The following is a 21,679-nucleotide window of genomic DNA, read 5'->3' on the forward strand; positions in this document are numbered from 1 at the left end:
TTGAGAAAAATCTATCCACTGACAAGGAACAGTTTAGGAAATTAACAAAATAATGTTCTATTCAGAAACACCTAATAGCTGATAATAATAAAGATAACATACATACATTATACATTAGTATAAAACACTGTAAAATATAAGAGCAAATTAAGTCAAAATAAAGATTTAATATTCTACATACCCAGAAGCCCTTACCATGATAAACTGTTAGTAATAATGAGACTAATTGGGATGATTCAACAAGAACAATAAAGGTTGCTGACTCATGGCACAGTCACTGGAGTAAGCTCTGGCTTACCATAAGTGAATATTTCACTACAAGTGAAAATATTACTGAATTTAGAAAATCAAGAGAAGTATGGAAACAGTGTTCAAATACAACCTCAAGTTTTTAAGTTTCTGAATGGTCATTTCAACAGTTTGTGGAACATAGTTGTGAAGCTCTGTACCATATACCTACCATCTGTTTTAAATTCCAGGTCCTGCAATAGGAATCAAACTCTGGAAAGGAAATCTTACAATTGTGCTATTTTAGATACTGCCCTTTTCAATTTATAGGCAATGTCTATTTAAAAATGAACAGAGCATAATAACTATAATTTTTGCTTTACTGGCCTTTCAATGTTAATTAAAACACACCTGGGAAGATTCTGTGTTTTATCAATTCTTACAGCATGAAAGGGAAGAAAGAATACCTCAATATCATAATTAAATATCTTTTATGTTCAACCACCTCTGCAATGATTACCTGGCATCTTCTCCTCATCCTGTTGGTCCTCCCGCTTTTCAGCATCACCTGCCAGAATTTCATCTAGTTCATCATCACTAATTGGCTCGTATCCTTCTCCAGCACCAGATCCCAATGAATGCGCATCATCTAGCTTGGATTCATCGTCTCCTGCTAAACAGAAAAATTAATTTCATGCCAAAGAGAGCATTAAGGGAAAGGGACATCTAAGTGAAACCAAAGAGGAGAGGCTGGGCACACTAAAAAAGTTGAGAAGCATTTTAAATTTAAACCATTTACATTTACATAAATGTAAATGTAATTTAATTTACATTTACATAATTTAAAACATAATACATTTAATTATTCAAAACACTTGATAATTCCAAAAGAAAACTTAAAAATGAATTAAATTTAGTTTTAATGACAAGAGCACAGTATGGACAGCAATATCGAAATAGGTTGTAAGATTACAATTAAAATATGAGAAATCTACCACTAACATATTAGTACTAGTTAACTGTTTATAATAAAACTAATTCAGAGAAATCCACTAATTTCAAAAGGATGCATTAATTTCTTTATCAAAATTATTCAATTTTAAAAAGCTTGCAAACTAATTACTAGAATTAATATGAAGTTTAAATCTTAGCTCATAATATTTTATTCATGATATGAAGAACTCTACAGTGGTGAGGTAGAAATTTAAGTGCCATTAATCCCCATCCCCCTCCGCCACCAATCTCCCAATTCATCTTCCCTATTTCAATGTTTTCCTTTAATTAATAAATGCAATTTTAAAAGATTGCTGTAATATAATTTTAAAGTATTTTTGTTAGTAACCACTAGTGTATCTTCCATTTCTTTATTTACCAACTTGTCTCAACTACTTATGCTAAAGCTTTGTCTCTTGGTGAGTTACTTGTAAACTTGAATTATCATAGTACTACACAGTACATTTAAGATTTCTAAGCAGGTTCTATCCATATACTTTATTGAGTTTACAACACTAGGTTTCAAATGCAACAGTATCCTTTATAGATATAAACTTGCAGCAAATAAACTATGGGATGTTTCTGGTCATTCTAATAATTTTCTACTCCCACCAATTCACTTATAAACAATTTAACAACTTCATTATACAAATATACATCTAAACATAAATGCAAATAAAAGGATTTCTAACTTTTCAAGCTTATCAAACTCACTGTCCTACTTTAAGTGGGTAAAGTTTTTCATTTCACTTCTAAATCTCCATGCCACATTATCCACGGTCACAACCAATGAATAGTATATTTTAGGGATGAAGGGCACAAATTCCAATCACAGAAGAGTGATTATAGTGATTAGTTCAAATTACATTCAATTATACCCCAAGGTTGTACCTCCAACAGTACTATGGCTCACAAATTGATGCTACTGAAATTCAAATTTTAGGTAAAAATGAATGTGATGACCACTGAGGTAGAAACGTTTTTGTCAAGTAGAAAAAAATATGTTAACAGTTTGGTGTACTAAAATATATCTAACCAAATAACCAAAAGATACAAGGATGTTTATAGTTTTAAAAGAATGTGAACAACTTTATTCTGGGACTAGTGCTACAATACAGCAAATAAAAGGAATGTAAAATATTACTGCTCATGTACTAAGCATCCCAGAAGTTTCTTGGGGGCTTGAAGTGGAAAGGGTACATAAGCACTGGTATCAGAACTGGACAGTTCATGGAGGCAGAATTTCCAGGAGCATTCTCAGGGGAGGCCATTACTATTGTTACCCTGGACTATAATTCACCACAGAATAAGACGTAGGACAGGTATGGACAGGCAGGACAGATTTTCATGCATCAGCTATTTATTGTGTCCTTGCTAAAGGCTCGAAGATAAAGAAATAAAAACCTATGGTGCCTAACAAAGGAGTACAATATAATGGGGAGAGAACCATGGAAAATAATTTACAATATGGTGCAGAGATGCTATTAAAGATGTATAAACAAGGTGCTTTGGCAATTTGAAAGACTAAGCACCTTTAGCAGAGACAGCTTCAGAGGAAATAATGCATAAACTGGGACTTGCTTTTGAGTAAGAAAAGATAGGAGGGAAAAGGTCTGTCAGGCAATGGGAAGAGAGGCTCAGAGAAGGCTTGAGGAGGGAGACCACCCAGAGAACACAGAGGTGAGTCAGTCTGTACAGCAGGCTGGGGGTGGGGGTGGACAATGGAGGGTCACGCAGTGGCAGCTGGCTCTGACTGGGTAAAAGGGTGTACGTGGCCTTCTCAGAGTCCCTCATTCTAGGAGCTGGGAGTCAGTTTTAATAAGGGACCTCAGCATCCTCAGATTTTACTACCTATGGCAGGCTCTGGAACCCATTCCTGCAGATACTGAGAGACTGAAGGATGACTGTAATTTTATCTCATTTAGGCTTATTAGAACCAAGTCTACCTTAAAAGTACTAACAAGGGGAACAAGTTTTTTAAGTATCATAGGCCTTTTCCTTATAAAATCTATTTTCCCTAAAACGATAGAGTCAATAATCATATCAGATGACCCTTCAAAAGGAAGTACTGGTTTCCTATGAGATCTGAGAAGAAATGGGGCAGTGAAACTGACGGAAAGGAGTGACACTCACCTTCCACACTCTCAGTCCTCTCAGCTTTACTTGTATCTTCAAATCCCTGCACAGATCCCAGATCTTTATCCAGCCTTTCTTTATCCAAAGCTCCAGTGTCTCGGGAACTGCCTTCTAGGTCTCTGTCATGTTCACTCTCCAGCTTGACTTCACTGCGTTTTACAGACTCTACTTGAGAACCCTCAAACGTCCTGTCCCTGTCCCTCTCCCGGTCCCTTTCCAGGGCATCGGAGAGTAGTCTCTCCCTCTCCCTGTCCAAGTCTCTCCTCTTGTCCCGTTCCCTCTCCCGTTCCCGCAGTCGGTCCCGGTCCCTATTCCGGGGCCAATCTTTATCGGCATCCCGCTCCCAGTCTCTCTGTCGCACGTCCCTCCTTTCTCGCTCCCGCTCTCTCTCATGCTCATAACGGTCACGCTCTTGAAGCCTCTCTCTGCTATCAAACGACCCCGATCTTGAGTGGACCTGTCGATCTGACTCAGGAGAACTTCTTCTGGAACTATGGCTTCTTGAATCCTGGCGATCTAAAATCAATGTACCATATACAAAGACTTAACACATGATAAAACAGAAATAAAACACTTTAACACAAGGTCTTTTAAAACTTACAATTTCACTTTTTCTGTACTTGTTTTAAATTATCCAAAGAACTCATCTTAAGGAAAAAATCCATCTCAAAGAAAAACATCCACCACTCTTCAGTAGTGTCAAATATGCAAAAAGCATATTTGTTTCCTTGTTTATTTCCACTAAAACCACAAAAGATCTTTAAAGAAATAGGTATGTAAACATTAGTAAGCATTAATAGAACTGATCATTTCATTATGTACCTCCCCACTACCTTATTTACCCGGTCAACAGAGAAAAAGCATTGGTTGCAAGAAGCAGAACCAGAAGGTTAAAATTTTTAGGCATCAATAGAGAACCTGAACATGTAAGTGCTTTCCACCAAAATATACTACTAAAATGCTGATGTTAAACTGAGTGACGTCACTGAATATACCTCTACTCTATTGGTATTAATGTGATAATAGGTAACATCATGGTGGGATGGCTAAGCTTTTTAAGCTCCTTGAAAAATTTAAGGCAGTGTATAAACAACTTAGCATTTACTTTAAAATTACAATGCGAACAAAACATAATAATGTACAAAACATACTCACATAAGAAACACTGGTTAGGTTATAATTTGTTTTTATTACCTGAGGAAGTACTTCGACTAGGTTCTCCACGCTTTAGCTGATCAATCCTGGATTTTCTCTCTCCTGTGATTTCCAGACTTTTGGTTTTTTCTCTGTCTCTTGAGCCGCTATGCAGCACTCTCTTTCGACCGTTCTGGTCATCTCCACTTCGATGAGCAGAGTCGTTGGATGGGGAGCGGAGACGGCCAGAGGTATGACTGCGATTACTCCGATTGCTGCCGAGGCTGCTGCTCCGCTTCTGATCCACTGGCTTGCGATGTGGTGCGTCTTCTATAGTAACATGAGGCGCCTCTACCTTTTCCGCTCGTGTTCTGTGGCACTTCCTATGGGAGTCTTCACTGGTAAAAGAGGTATTGGTGGTGAGGAGGGCGGAGGTGGAAATGGTGGTGGTCGATGTGCTGAAGGCCGCGGCAGGGGTGGTCGCAGCAGCAGCCAGAGGAGGCGGAGGAGGAGGGAGAGAAGATGGGGAAGGGGTCCTTCCAGGGGTGGCGGCAGTGGCCGCATGCTCTGGCTCTGTCATGTCTGTGCGGTCAGGCACGTCCTCATCAGACCAGTCACTGAACGCTGTATCTTCTTTCTTCTGAGGGTCCTCTAGAGCGCCATCCTTATCACTGGACATGTCAGCCAGTTCCTCTTTGGCTGTGATAGGTGGAGTCCTCGGGCCTCTTTTCTTCTTACTCTGCTGCACGGTTTCCTCATCAGAGATGTCAGAATCACCTCTGGACCTCTTACGCTTTTTTTCAACACTTTTCTTCTTCTGTCCTTTTTTTGGTGAAAATACTTGACCATCTTCAGACACTGTCTCTGTGTTTCCCCTCCCTATTCCAACATCATCATCTTTCTTTCTCTTAATAGGTTTCTTTTGAATCTTTGCTTTTCTCTTGTTCTCCTCATGAGCTCCATCAGAGATGTCTCGATCTTCGGATGGGTGGTGTCCTGTCAGGTCTTGTGAACGAGTTCTGGAGCTCTCTGTGATTTCTGTCTGTTCTCTCTGCTTATCTACAGAAGAAACTTTCTCTTTGAAATCTAGCTCTTCATAGCGCCTTGAACTTTCTTTTCTTTCTGGTTTACGATCATCTTCTCTCCATCTACCCTGCCTGTCTTCTGTAAGGTGTGATGGACTAAGAGAACGTGATTCTTGAGGTCGAACAACCTGGCTCAAGAGTCTGTGTTTTTCATCTAGACAAAAAGATAAAAGTCATCAGACTCTAATCATGTTAACAATATCGCATGTTACCTATAAATAACAAACCAGTCTCTCCCTTTTCATTTTAAAGGTTTAAAAATAACAATAATTTCAGTAAAAACCGAAGTATGGCTTTACTACAACTAGTGGGAAATGACAAGTGCCACTGTGGTAAAATGACTATATATTTCAAACACATACTTTGTTTTAGTCACAATGTGATATATTCAGAAGCAGCAGAGCAAGTAAAAATTTTAAATCTTAATTCATCATTTCCTATTGATGTAAAAGAATTGTCTCATGGTTACAAATGAATATGACTCTAGAAACAGGGAACACAGATTCTGCTTACTTTTATCATCTCCACTGTTGTAGGCGTCACTGTCAGGAGAATGCTCTCGCCGGCGCTTAGGTGACTGACGAGGGCTAGGACTCCCTTCATTTCTATAGCGCTTCCTAAATCAGACAAATGTAATTTATAAGATTCCAGGGGATGAAAAAGATTTCTTTACCACGTTTTGTTTTTTTTTTTTTTTACTATTATTTCTTACTGTAACTAGAATATGTAATTGTAGGATAACAATACTATCAGAGCTATCTGTATCATACAAAGGGCATTTATTTAACATCTTTAACAAAATTCTTCATTTGTTGAGACTTAACGATTGTGGACTTAAAATACATGGCGCCATCTCTTCTTTTTTTCACCATACATGTAGAATCACTCACTGAAATTCGTCAGATTTAATTACTGTAAAGTGGTAACACAGCAGAGGATTGAACCCTACTGAAACTTATTCATCAGTTTTACTGTTTTATGATATAGAAATACCTTTTGTTGGAAAGCCAAATGAGAAAATCTAGTATTGGCTTTGGGGTCAAACAAGACTTGAGTTCAACTTTTAGTCATGTTACTTTATTATGCAATCTTAGGTAAATTCTTTGAAGTCATTCTTAGCTTTTTCATCTGAATATAGGTGAAAAATGGGGGTCCATCTCATAAAACTGCAGTGAGGAATAAATTTGTTATGTCGTAAGCCCAGTGCCTGTCATGTTGTGGGCACACTAGTAAAAATTGGTTCTAACTCACCTCTTAGAACTAAATCATCTACTTAATGACAAATTAATAAAATAATTCATATGTTCACTATTTCTTATTCTTTAGTTAAACCTTAGATGACTAGTGTTCTGTATCTCTGGATACTTAAGTTACTCTAGTGTTTTCCTACATTCTCACTGAATTCTGACCACTTTTTCTTTTTAACAAACACTGTTTATAAATGCGATGGCCAGAAGTTGAGCAACACTGCAGCACATGAGCACAGGTACCTCCTTGATGGCTCACTTATACAGAGGAGCAACCAGGTAGGAAATGAGGCCCCAGATGTAGTGTGACAACTGACAGGCCCAATCTTGTAGCAGTTCCTTATCTAAAGCTCCTGCCATCATCAGGTAGTCTATTTCCCCATCCTTTGAATCTGGGCTAACCCAGTGACTTACTATGTATGACAAGAGGATGTGGTGAAAATGAAACTGTGGTAAGTCTGGAGATTTAGGACTCAAGAGGCCTTTCAGCTTCTGCTTTTGCCTTCTTGGTATATTTCTACTATCATATGCAAAAACAGAGTTTAGATTATTAGAGGAAAAGAGGTCAAGATGCCCCAAGCAACAACCAGCACCAATCGCCAGACATGTGAGGAAGGCCATTTGGGGTTATTCAGACCTAGCTGACCTGCTAGAGTGACTGGAGAAACAGAGTGATCCTACATGAGACCAGCAGGAGAGCCACTCTGCTGAGTCAAACTGCAAACCCACAGAATCATGACCAAATAAACGGTGGTGGTTTTAAACTTCCACCATGACAATATACTGAGATGACAATAGATGAAAACATCAACATATTTATCTCATATACCAAGTTACTTTATTGAGCAGCTGACTACTAAATTTCTGGGGCCCTTGTCAATACTTGGAATATTTAACCACGACAAGCTCAAAGAAATCCTGGCTACTGTACATTGAGATCAGAAGCATGAAAAATATAATCAAAGCATAGGACTAAAAAAAAATATTTCAGAATTTTAATCTTAGAAGATACAGAGTTAGAGGCCAGGGAAAAGAGAAATAATACATATTTTGTGCCTACATGTGTTAAAAGTAACATCTGAATTTTATGTTTAATGTGAGATATTTTTTAATGTGGAGTGAGAGAAGCCAGAGAGTGAACTATAGAAAACCATGGCTGCAGACTGAAGGGAAGGGAAAACCTAATGGACGAAGCCTCCATTTCTGTGGTATGTTGTTTGCCTATAACCAAAATCCGTAACAGCAATGATGAAAAATGCCTAAATCAGAGAGTGTATTCACCATGAGGCAAATGAGCTAGAAGTAGGGACAAAGAAACTAAAGCTATATAAATGATTTACAGTTTGTCTTAACAAATTTAACTGTATCCTCTATTCTAGTTGGCATTAAAAAAAAAAAAAGGCCTTTAATTCAGATGTTCAGTTTTGGGTCTGTAAAACCTCAAAATTGACCAGAGTCTGGGATTCTCATGGCTATAGTGACTGGCTCAGCTCTCTTGTTTACTCCTCAACTGAAGGCTATAACTGAGCTGACAGGTATAACCCTGGGGTCATCCTAACCATCATTTGGGGAAAAGTTTTCTAAGTCTAAAACTAATACATAAGAAAACAGTGCAGAAATACCATTCTTGATGCTTTGAGAATCTGAGTATAATCACATCAGAACAAATAAAAACTAAACCTGGACTTCCCACATACCTGAGCAAATAAATTTTTTGGTATTAAAAAAAAAAAGTGAGAGTTAGAAAAGAAATGAGAAAATGCCCTCGGTATATAATAACAACACATCTTTTTACTGCAGTAACCTTTGCAATGCCATGGACTGTAGCCTGCCAGGCTCCTCTATCCATGGGATTTCTCAGGCAAGAATACTGGAGTGGGTTGCCATTTCCTTCTCCAGGGGATCTTCCCAACCCAGGGATCCAACTCACGTATCTTGCTTGGCAGGCAGGTTCTTTACCACTGATCCACCTGGGAAGCCCGTACTAAACAAAACAACAACAACAACTATAACTCCACAGTCCAGAGAGGAAACCTCTCTCTCATCTTCTTTGGTGGTTCCAGAAGTTCCTCAGTTCTAAGACAGTATGAGTGCTTCTGCAGCCTGCGGGCAGTGACTCTAAACTTCTAAGTACACAAAACTCATAAAGGACTATCAGGAACAGGACAAGCATTATGTCCTGGTGACAAGGCAACTCTATTAACTAGTTATACAGTGGATATGAAGGGATGGGACACAAATCCACTGGTTCTACCACTGTTCGGTTGGATTCCTGTTAAAAACAAGTCTCCAGCAGTCAAATAAACCAATGTGCCATCAAAAATGGCTGCAAACAGTAAACAAAAATTACTAACTGTATCCGTTGGATACAGAAATAAAAGAATAAGAAAACTTACTTTTTTCCCTTGACAATTCAAAAGATGTTGCATGCCAAGTATAGATAATAAAGCTGAGATACACGAAAACGCAGAGAGGAAAAAGAATGAACCGGGTAGGTGGGAGGGGGAATCGGGATGGGGAATACATGTAAATCCATGGCTGATTCATGTCAATGTATGACAAAAACCACTACAATACTGTAAAGTAATTAGCCTCCAACTAATAAAAATAAATGAAAAGAAAAAAGAAAAAAAAAAAAAGAACAGGGTATTAGGGGCCGTAGAGAAACTTAAAGTACGGAACTTTCTGAATTCCTCCACTGACGTGGAGAAGCCTGGCTCGCGCCACTTACTTGGACTTCCTGTCCTCGTGGCCGTCTCTGGGGTTGCGGTCTTCGCGGACGTCTTCCCGCTTTTCCCGGCGGTCCTCGCGCGCTTTCTCCTTCTCCTCCCACTCCCTCTGGCGCTCGCGCTCGCGCTCGCGCTCCCTCGCTCTCTCCCGCTCGCGCTCGCGCTCCCGTTCCCGCTCGCGCTCGCGCTCCCGCTCCCGCTCTTCGCGCTCGCGCTCTTTCTCGCGGTCGCGCTCCCTCTCTCTCTCCCTCTCTCTGTCGTGCTCCCGGTCCCGCTCCCGCTCCCGGTCTCTCTCCTTCTCTCTTTCTCTCTCGCGCTCCCGCTCCCGCGCCCGCTCTCTTTCCAGTTCCCTTTCTTTCTCTCTCTCCCGGTCCCGCTCGCGCTCGCGCTCTCTCTCCCGCTCGCGCTCCCGTTCCCGGTCTCTCTCCCTAGCCCTTTCGTCTCTTCTATCATCCGTTCTGTCTACTCTTCGTTCCTCTCTTCTTTCATCACGCTCAAGCTCGTCACTCCTTCCCTGATGTCGAATTGGTGAGCTTGGTCTTTGATCTAGAATGAAAATCAAGTTTCATCAGTGATTAATTTGACAGATAAAAGCTATTGTTAAGACAATATGGCAAATCTTAAACTTTATCTGTGTATAGGGTCACACTGGCAACAAATATAAATCAGGTACTATATTTACTTTTAATTTAATCATCCAAATAATCACCACTAGATGTTTAAAAATATTCTTTTCTTAAAGGTAACTTTTACTTGCCCTCTAACTACCCTGTGTTCTGCTCCCATCAACCCGGCTCCCACCTCCCGCTGATCCTCCTCTCATCTTTCTCTGCATGCTCCCTACCCTGCCTCCAGCCCACTGCTCCAACCCCGCTTTCTGCCATCTCTACCCTTCACCTCTGATCTTCTCTGTCCCCCCAGCAGGGCCTGAGAACACTGGTGGCAAAGGATAGGGGCAGCAGGAGGTGTAGAACATAGGAGCTGAAGGAAAAAAAAAATTTCCCTCGTAAGTCACACCTCTAATTTCAGGCCGAAAATATATACACAAAGTGCAGCTACTATGTGAGGAAAATATAGTAGAACAAAACATGTCAGTATTTGTTGCTGAGATATCAATTTATCATAAACTAGAATATTAAGGGTACTGATGCTTAGCAATCTTGAAATAATATAAAAAGTGTTTCATATTAGTGATCTATATTTATAAATAACTACTAGTAAACTGAAAACTTTAATCATATAACTACTCATATGAAGAGCTGTTTTCTTAAAATGTTAAATGATAATGATAACCTCATCACATTTATATACATATACATATATTTTTTTAATACATGAATCATATAAACAGACTGAATGCATGCTACCCAATATGCCCAATTGAGCAAGAAATTAGTCTGGGATCAAAAAATGTCTAAGAAAATGGCATGAACCTTTCCACAGAGATAGCCATTTTTGAAAAGCAGGTCACTGTGCTAGGATCTAGGCTACTACAATGTCTCTATTTTCACACTACAAACTAATGTTTACTAGTTAGTCATAAAGGTCCTAACACAATATGGCCAACAGGGTTTGTACATGAAATCTCTAGCATCAACTTATTAAGCAGAATAATTTTAGGATATTTGTAGGGAAGGGGTCAATATAGTAATTTGAATTTCCTTTCTTATCACAGATAAAAAAGATAAGAATTATCCATGCTTGTTCTTTAGAGGTTATATATCAAGCTATGAAAGTTCATAGAATTTTAAAATTGAAAGAAAACTAAACTCTGTCCACCCCTCCTTTTCTTCCTTCTCTTCTTAGAATTTATGGTCCAAAAGTTGATTTATCAAAGTCACAGAGATGGTAAATACATGAGGCTCTCAGGACTAGAAGTCGGTTCCCTTACACCCCCACTTTTTTTTTTCACTTTTGCTGAAATCAATTTAAATTTAAAATTGTTCCATGTACTACATGCTAGTTCCTGGAAAGCTATATACTCATGTCTTTGACTGTCTGAATTCCTGGTTTGGGGGTCATACTAATGTCACAAAGATTACAAAACAACCTGAAACAAATTCAATACTGTAATTTATAGCAATTCACACTTGAAATTTCTGATTATAGCAATGTTAGGGAATAGACTGCTTTACTCAGGCAAGCTTTTTCTGACAAATGAAAACTATCCTCCCAACCACACTGACAAAGTTCCAGACTTCAAAGAAAATGGAAAGGAACATCACTTAATACATCTCATCTTCTGTATCCTTCCCCAAAAATGTGTTTTTCAAAGGTACACCTCTCTTCATATATTTCCTTACTTTAATGAACGGCATGCCCACTCATGAAACCCATTCTGAGTTTTCCAAGGTCCACTGTATTCAAGTACCATCAATTTCACTCTCAAAATATTTCTTTTTTCCATTTTCTCTCTCAATTCTTACAATTCATATTATTAACTTAGACTTTGGTCTTCTTAGATGCCCATGTTATCAGTGGTCTAATGTTGTCTTTGGTCTTTTCGTAGACTCTCTAATGCTTTTATTTTTATTGATGAAAACTAATATTTTTTCCAACTGCTTAAAAAAAAAAAGGCTGTTTAAAAGCACTTATTATAGGCAGTGAAAAAGGCAATTAAATCCAATTTTTTTAGCCTGACTTATTAGGCCATTTACAACATGGTCTATGGTCTCTCACCCATCCTTTTTCCTAGCTTCTTTCCTTTCAATTGTAGCACACCTCTACTCCAACCTCATGATTCTTTACTCCCCAGAGCATATGTTTTTTTTTCAGTCCCGTGTGTCTGCACATCCTAGACTCTCTACCTGACAGTGTTTCTTCCATGGCTCCTTCTAGCCAACTCCTATTCATTCCTCAGGGCCTAATTCAGATGTCTCTTCTTCAGGATGCTTTTGTGGATTGCCTCAGATTTCTCTGTGCATCTTTGTCTTCTCACAGAACTTCATAGAGTAGTAGTAGTTATCATATCTGATTGTCTACCCTAATCAGCCTGTGAAGAACTAATGGGAAGATTTAAATTCCTGAGCACAAGAACAAGGTCCTGAGCACATCTCTACCTTTGACCTCTATCCATCTCCCTTTGCTCACCATACTCTAGTCACACTGATCTTTCAAATTCTAGGACATATGAAGTTATTTCCCATCTCAGAGAATTGGCACATATTCTTTTCTCTGCATGTAATGTTTTTACCCTCAATACCTACAATGCTAGCTTCTTTCCTTGCATTTATACCTCTGCATATATATCATCTCAAATTTTTCATAAGCAGACTATTTAAGGAAAGTAGGTCCCACCCAACCTTTATTTCTATCTGGATCTCCTGTATGTTTCCTTGATAGCATCCACCAATCATTTCTGTCTTCAGGGGGGATATTGTCCCTTTTATAACGTTCTGCATGTGCAAGAACTGTTGTACTCCAAAAACCCAGCAAAGTGCAGGAGTACTCAATAATCATTTGTAGAATATATAATCAAAAGTATATTTCTATTTCAACTGTACAACTGGTATTTACTGAAGTAGTTATAGTAAAATAAAATAGAAACAACAGGACATGTACTCAGAAAGCCTGAGTTTGAATTTTAGCTGTAGAACTTTATTCTCAAACAATGAAAAGAATCATTACCCTTCTCTTGGCCCAAGTCTCCTAAATTATAAACACAGATTTCCTTATCATACCTAAGCTCACAGATATTGAAAGATAAAATGATTTAAAACATACATTTTCTGACTTAATACTGTAAAGAATATTAAGCCAGAGAGTATATAAAGAGCAACTTTCAAAGTTCTTGGTAACTCAATACATATGTGGTTGAATTAAATAAGACTGAAACCAAATACTACACTGAATTCAGGCATGAGATGAGGAAAATCTGAGAGGGACATGAAACTAGAAAAAAAGAAAAAAGATATAAAAAAAGCATTATTAGGACACGGTGTTAGATTAAAGAGAATAAAGACTGGTGAATCAGTGTTTGGGAAGAAATAATTTCAGGCATTAACACAGATTAACTCCAGCCTCATCTGTAACTAAGGAAATCATACACATCTTTCAACCCAAATGCATTAGGCTTGCTATAACAAACTCAACTCAGCAACTCGTATCTATGTCTCTGATCTCATCTATGCTCTCAAAAGTACAAGGTGTCTTAGTATCTTTATTCTCCTCTTATTACGACCCATATCAAGATAAATGTTACCTCATATATAATACAGCCCACTGTGAAGCAGCAACACTCAGTTCCATCAAGTTTTATATGATGTTAACTTCAGCATTATAGCAAACCTTACTTTAGTAACTAGGCAAAGTTAGTAAGACCTTCATAAGGTCACAGATGTTCAAAGGCCTAACACATACTGACAATAAAAGCTTGTTTAAGAAAGTACTTATAACCCTTCTAAACGGCCTTCTAGTATCTTGCTTCAATACTGTTTTAAGACGTCTTCTAGTAGAGTAATGGAAAATTTTTAGCTTAGCTTAAAATATACAAGAATATAAAGTTAGCTAAACAAAGTATTACATATTCTCAGGAAGGAACATGAGTAAACTATTTCTGCAGACAGCCCCTAACCCATCATCACCGCCTTTGTCTTGTTCCTCCCTGGCAGTCCTTACAAGTCTGTGTATCACAGCTAGTGAGTGAGTGAGTGGTCAGGACACTCGGATGAGAAACTATCTCCTGAATCAGAAAATACCTGAAATGGCACCCAAGCACCTATGTTCCTGAAAACACTGTGGGCTGTTTGGTTAAGGTGAGAGACATACAGCAAGGCACCTCAACTCTTGCAGTATGCAAGTACCTACTCATTCAGTACCTGCTCTGTTACCACGTGAGTACTGGTAGCCAGTTATTTAGATAATCTCTACTAAACTAAGTAAAAAAAGATTATATGACTAAATAGCTTAAAATGTGGCAACAAACAAAAGTCTTAAAAGATATTTTATGTTAAAAAGTAAACTGATAATGGTTGGAAAAAACTACAATTCTCCCAATCAACACTGGTGACTATTTAACAGTATTTCACTTAACAAACCTCTGTCTCTGTTGTCACGACGGTCTCTCTCCCCGTGTCTTCTCTCAAAGGAAGAATCTCTTGCTTGCTCTCTGCTGTCTCTCTCAGGGTATCTGTCTCTCTCAGGGTAGCTGCTTCGCGTCTCCCAGCTGTCGTGATAGTTGCTACTACTGCTGTGACTATCAATCTGAGAACCTCTTGTGCCTCGACTTCCTAAACAAAGGATATTCACACAAAAATTTAACATATACACTTCATTCAACAAGTTGTCAGTCACAATCCTTTCTCCCCCAAAACATATAAAGATGTGTCGTTGTTGGGTTTTTTTTGGTGAGTTTGAAAGTGTGGTAATCATTGTTGAAAACGATATTATATGCTGGATTAGAATACTCAAAGTGTCTAAGGACTGATTTGAGTAAGCTTAAGTCCTCATTTTCCCTTCCTAAAAAAAAAAGGACACAGAATGAAATCATAAAGTAAACAGACTCATTTCAATTAAGCCAAAAAACAATGGAACAAAAAATAAAACTATTATTGCATATCTAAATTACAGAAACACCATAAAAACATTTAAAATATGAATTATGGATATATCACATTGACTACACTTTATAGTGAAAACATTCTAATATAGAACCAAGGTATGCTGTTGACAGTAGGTGATACCTGAAAATCTTCATTAAAAAACTAGGAAATGAATGTTCACAGTAGCTTTGTTATAGCCCCAACTGTAAAGTACCCAAATGTCTTTCAATGGGTGAAAGGTTAAACTAACTGTGGTACATCCAGATCATAGAATATTATAAGTTACAAACTACTGATACACGCAATTACTTGGAAACTTAAGGAAATTCTGCTAGTGAAAAAGCCAATCTCAACAGGATACACAGAGCAGGATTCAGTTTATGTAATACTTTTGAAATAATAATTACAAGATAATAGACATATTAGTGGTGGCCAGGGGTCAAGGACAGGGGAGGAGATTTGAATGTGGCCACAAACAGATAACAAACGGAGTCCTGTGATGATACAGTTGAGGATCTTGATTGTGGTGATCGTAATGCAAGGCTACAGAGTCACTATGGAAAATACTGAATAGTATCGAAGTTCATAAAAAAATTACAGAACTACTATCTGATCCAGCAATTCCACTTCTGGGTAGAGGGCCAGAGAAACTGAAATTAGGATCTCAAAGAGATATCTGTACTCCCGTTATCTGTATTCCCATGTTCACTGCAACATTATTCACAACAGCCAAGACACAAACAACCTAAATGCCCAATGAGAGATGAATGGGGAAGAAATGTTGTACATACACATAATACTTTGGCCACCTGATGCAAAGAGCCAACTCATTGGAAAAGACCTTGATGCTGGGAAAGACTGAAGGCAGGAGGAGAAGGGATAACAGAGGAAAAGATAGTTGGATGGCACCACTGACTCAATGGACATGAGTTTGAGCAAACTCCAAGAGATGGTGAAACCTGGCGCACTGCAGTTCATAGGGTTGCAAAGAGTCAGATATGACTCAGCGACTGAACAACAACAGATATATATATAACGATTTGTCTTCCTTGTTTTTAGTCACAAAGTGGTGTCTGACTCTTTTGCAACTCCATGGACTAGAGCCTGCCAGGCTCCTCTGTCCATGGGATTTCCCAGGCAAGAATATGGAGTGGGTTGCCATTTCCTTCTCCAAGTGATCTTCCTGACCCAGGGACGGAAACTGCGTTTTCTGCATTGGCAGATGGATTCTTTACCCCTGAGTCACCTGGGAAGCCCTATAAAGGATTATTCACCCTTTAAAAAGAACACAGTCCTGCCATTTGCAACAACATGGAAGACATTTTGCTAAGTGAGATAAGTCAGGCACAGAAGGACAAATGCCACGTGATACCACTTGTATGTGGAAATTACAATAGTCACACTCATTGAATCAGAGAGTAGAATGGTTTTACCAAGGGGCTGCTGAGAGGGGGAACATGGAGGATTAGTCAAGGGGTACAAAATTTCAGTTGTACAAGACGAGTAAATCACAGAGATCTACTGTACAGCATGGTGTCTACAGTTGATAACATACTGGAAACTCAAAAATCTAGTAAGAGGACAGATCTTATATCAATAGCATTCTCATCATACACACATGCAAATAATAAGAGTGAGAGGAAACTTTCACATGTTAATGGCACAGATTGTGGTGGTGGTTTCAAAGGTATACACCTATCTCCAAGCTTATTAAGTTGTATATATTAACTGTGTATAGATTTCTGTATGTCAATCATACCTCAGTAAAGTGGTTTAAAAAAAAATTGCAAGGAGCTACACACACACACCTTACAGGTAACAGGTTTTGAGCACTGAAAGAATTACAGTATAATTCTAAATACTTTAATTGGGATGTTTTAATAATCAAAATATCTATAAAGACTATTTTAATAATTAAAGACTATTTTAATAATTAAAGACTAGAGAAAGAAATTTTAAAAAGACTACAAATGAGCTACATATAACATCAAGGAATGAAAAGGTAAATGTCAGAATAGATGCTAAGAGAAAATTGGTAAAAAAAAAAAAAAAAAAAAAAGTCATGTCTGAGGATACAACTCAGAAAATGAAACAGAGACACAGAGATGGAAAACCTGAAAGTTAAGAATCAAGGAGAACACAACAGGAAGACTGAACAAATGTCTGAAAGTGAAAGTGAAGTCGCTCAGTTGTGTCCAACTCTTTGCGACCCCATGTCCATGGGATTCTCCAGGCAAGAATACTGGAGTGGGTTGCCATTTCTTTCTCCATAGGATCTTCCCAACACAGGGATCAAACCCAGGTGTCCTGCACTGCAGGCAGACTCTTTACTGTCTGAGCCACGGGGGACTCAAACATATGTCTAACTATATGCTAAGATAGAAAGATTGAAAGAACAGAATAAGCTATATCATACAAATACTAACCAAAAGAAATCTGTGAGTGGGATAATCTTTTTTAACCAAAAAGATAACATTCAGGATGAAGAGGATCATTCTGTAACAATAAAAGGAATAATTTGCCTTACATGTACCTACGAGCAAAGCCTCAAAATATTCAAAGCAAAAATTGATCAAATCACACAAAAATCACAAATTCAAAATAATAGTGGAAGATTCAACTTACATCTCTGTAATGATAGAAAAAGCAGACTAGAAAGAAAATTAAATGTAGATTTGAAAGCATGATTAACAAACCTGATCTTAGAGACATACTTTACATACCTTGCAACCATTAAAAGCACATGCAAAATACATGAAAACTGACTGATGAGCCACAAAATAAGTCCTAACATAAAAAAAAATGCCAAAAAACTGAGTTCAAACAGTCTCCTCCAATAACAGTTAAAATTGAGGGTAGGGGGTTTATTTTAAAAAGCATGATTAGAAATTTTAAATCCTATTTCTACACAACTCATGAGTCAAAGAAAAAACCATACCACACTTCATAAAGTGTTTAGAACAGATAAATATAATCAGACTATCAAAGAACAGATAAATGCTCATTTATATATAAACTGTTCTCTTCCAGAAAAGAGAAAAAACAGAAGCAACACTTTCCAACACATTTTGATCTCCAAACCAAACAAAGACAGTATTAAAAAATAAAACCTACGCAATGGTATGCTGGCTCCAAAGAGCCACCAGCTTGCTTCTCTTCTCATCTTCACACTGAGTGGCCTTGTTAGTAGCTCAAAATCTGCTATGGTAGGAGTGATTTATACTATGGAAATTGGCATTAGCTACAAGCCAGGGCTTTCTTTCTGAAGAGTAAGTCGTTAAATATTTACACTCATACACTGATTATATGCCAACCTCAATTACAAAAAAGATTTTATGTCAAAATTAAATTTTAACAAACCTATTTTGGAACTTTTAAAAGAAATGAAATGTAAATTTACTTTAGAAATACAAGAATAGTTCTGAAAGTGAAAGTGTCAGTTGCTCAATTGTGTTCAACTCTTTGGAATCCCATGGACTGTAGTCCACCAGGTTCCTCTGTCCATGGGATTCTCTAGGCAAGAATACTGGAGTGGGTTGCCACTTCCTACTCCAGGGGATCTTCCCGATCCAGGGACCGAACTCGGGTCTCCGGCATTGCAGGTAGTTTGTTTACCATCTGAGCCACCAGGAAAACCTATTTAGAATAGTTGTAAATTAAAAAAAAAAAAAAAATAAGATAAGTAACAAGGTAAAAGAGACTGACTATATGATCTTCTCAAGATACAAAAAAACAGGCATGACAGAAGCTGCCAGCTAAGTTAGGAAAATTAGGAGATACCCTTTGCTGGTGGCTTAGCTGTAAGAAACCTCCTGACAATGCAGGAGCTGCAGGAGACACGGGTTCTATCCCTGGATCAGGAAGATCCCATGGAAGAGGGTGTGGCAACCCACTCCAGTATTGCTGGCTGGAGAATTCCATGGACAGAGGAGTCTGGCAGACTGTAACCCCTGAGACTGCAGAGTTGGACACGACTGAAGTGACAATACACCCCTTAACACAATAAAAAGCATCTGCAAGTGGAAAAGAAATCCCCTGCCAAGGGAGAAGACTAGGGTTTGATTCCTGGCTTGGGAAGATTCCCTGGATAAGGAAATGGCAACCCACTCCAGTATCCTTACCTGGGAAAAGGAAACCCCACTAACGGAGGAGCCTGGCGGGCTACAGTCCACGGAATTGCAAAGAGTTGGACACAACTTAGCAACTACAAACAGCAAAAATCTACAAACACCATGCTTAACAGTGAAATGTCAGCAATAATTCCCTAAAATCTGAAACAAAGCAAAGAAGCCCATTATACGACTGTAGTCAACAGTGCACTGAAACAGCTGCTCAGCAGGTTACTGACAACGAACAAATATTACTCAGAAAGAAGAGCAAAGTATGTCTATTCCCAGATGTAAATGTTTAAGAGAATCTAATTGTATCTACCAAGAAAACACAGTATTATAATGTAAGACGAATATAAAAAATTTAACATTCCATACATCAGCAATAAGCATCAGAAAATGTTTTACAATATATCATTTGGTGTGCCTGTATGCATTCACTTAAGCACTATTCAAAACCAAAAAAAATGTTGCTTCAGTGATGTCCAACTCTTTGGGATCCTAAGGACCATAGCCTGCCAAGTTCCTCTGTCCATGAGACTCTACAGACAGGAATAATGGAGTGGTTTGCCGTGCCCTTCTCCAGGGGATCTTCCCAACCCAGGGATCGAACCCATATCTCTCAAGTCTCCTACAATGGAGGCGAGTTCTTTACCACTAATGCCTCCTGGGAAGCTCAAACACAGAGGATTCAATACCTTACGGCATACCCTACGATATACACTATGCACCAAAAGGAGGATGTGGCTGTTGACCAAGTTGACTGATATCTCCAAGATATTTTAAAGTGAAAACAGCAGCATACAGAATATATAGTGTTTTTAATAAAAAATTCTTAAAAATTATATTTGTAAAACCAGAAGAGAAAATGAATAAACATACATATTTGCTTATATAGAATGTTCTTCAGCTGGATGCATACAAAACTGGCTAGGACCAGGTCGGGAACAGGGGAGGCCTTCACTACGTATCTTGTCATAGCTCTGAAATTCTGCACCATGTGAACGCATTATTAAAAAGAGAATTTTTTTAAAAAAAATACCATTTACAATGGCAACAAAAATAGAAGTTACCCAGGAATAAAACATGTACAAGACCTTATAAGAAAAAGTTATTAATCAATAAATTTAATGTATTTGAGGTGAAAATCCAACAGTTTTTTCATGAAGCTTTAAAAAAAATTCATTTTTAAAAGACAGCCTTCAGAATGGGAGAAAATAACAGCAAATGAAGTAACTGACAAATAATTAATCTCAAAAATATACAAGCAACTCCTGGAGCTCAATTCCAGAAAAATAAACGACCCAATCAAAAAAAGGACCAAAGAACTAAACAGACATTTCTCCAAAGACATACAGATGGCTAACAAACACATGAAAAGATGCTCAGCATCACTCATTATCAGAGAAATGCAAATCAAAACCACAATGAGCTACCATTTCACGCCAGTCAGAATGGCTGCTAGCCAAAGTCTACAAGCAATAAATGTTGGAGAGGGTGTGGAGAAAAGGGAACCCTCTTACACTGTTGGTGGGAATGCAAACTAGGACAGCCACTATGGAGAACAGTGTGGAGAGTCCTTAAAAAACTGGAAATAGAACTGCCATATGACCTAGCAATCCCACTGCTGGGCATACACACCAAGGAAACCAGAATTGAAAGAGACATGTGCACCCCAATGTTCACTGCTGCACTGTTTATAACAGCCAGGACATGGAAGCAACCTAGATGCCCATCAGCAGACGAGTGGATAAGAAAGCTGTGGTACATATACACCATGGAATAGTACTCAGCCATTAAAAAGAGTACATTTGAATCAGTTCTAATGAGGTGCATGAAATAGAGCCTATTATACAGACAGAAGTAAGCCAGAAAGGAAAACACCAATATAGTATACTAACACATATGTATGGAATTTAGAAAGATGGTAACGATAATCCTATATGTGAGACAGCAAAAGAGACACGAGATGTATAGAACAGTCTTTTGGACTCTGTGGGAGAGGGCGAGGGTGGGATGATGTGGGAGAATGGCATGGAAACTTGTATATCATCATATGTGAAACGGATCGCCAGTCCAGGTTTGATGCATGAGACAGGGCACTCAGGACCAGTGCACTGGGATGACCCAGAGGGATGGGATGGGGAGGGAGGTGGGAGGGGGGTTCAGGATGGAGAACACATGTACACCTGTGGCAGATTCATGTCAATGTATGGCAAAACCACTGCAATAAAGTAATTAGCCTCCAATTAAAATAAATAAATTTATATATTAAAAAAATATATGAAAAAGCAAAGGGCTAAGAAAAGCCAAGACAACTATGAAGGAGAAGGTGATGGGCTTTCATCTTACTGTGAAACTATAATAAACCAACAGGCCTATAGAAAGAGTAAGAATGGTCAGAATTCTGCAGCAGTGGTTTGGGGAGGGGAGCAAAGTGGGTGGAAGAAGAGAGATGTCAAAGTTCACTCAGTCCAG

The 21,679-nt window shown here is 38.4% G+C and overlaps 1 protein-coding gene across 6 annotated transcripts in view; it reads right to left on the reverse strand.

Moving 5' to 3' along the window:
* Positions 1–21,679, reverse strand: part of ZC3H13 (zinc finger CCCH-type containing 13) — a 98,362-nt gene that overhangs the window by 8,368 nt on the left and 68,315 nt on the right. For 3 of the 6 annotated variants that reach the window (XM_061133479.1, XM_061133478.1, XM_061133483.1), the window contains 7 exons: positions 14,589–14,780; positions 9,555–10,098; positions 8,754–8,807; positions 6,090–6,193; positions 4,552–5,730; positions 3,355–3,873; positions 749–901 (listed from right to left, as the gene is read on the reverse strand). In XM_061133479.1, coding sequence (XP_060989462.1) covers positions 749–901; positions 3,355–3,873; positions 4,552–5,730; positions 6,090–6,193; positions 8,754–8,807; positions 9,555–10,098; positions 14,589–14,780 — 2,745 coding nt within the window. The remainder of the gene's footprint in view (positions 1–748; positions 902–3,354; positions 3,874–4,551; positions 5,731–6,089; positions 6,194–8,753; positions 8,808–9,554; positions 10,099–14,588; positions 14,781–21,679) is intronic. The other 3 variants (XM_061133480.1, XM_061133482.1, XM_061133481.1) reach the window with 3 other exon arrangements.

This window comes from Dama dama, chromosome 30 (genome assembly GCF_033118175.1).
Source record: "Dama dama isolate Ldn47 chromosome 30, ASM3311817v1, whole genome shotgun sequence".
NCBI classification, from domain to species: domain Eukaryota; kingdom Metazoa; phylum Chordata; class Mammalia; order Artiodactyla; family Cervidae; genus Dama; species Dama dama.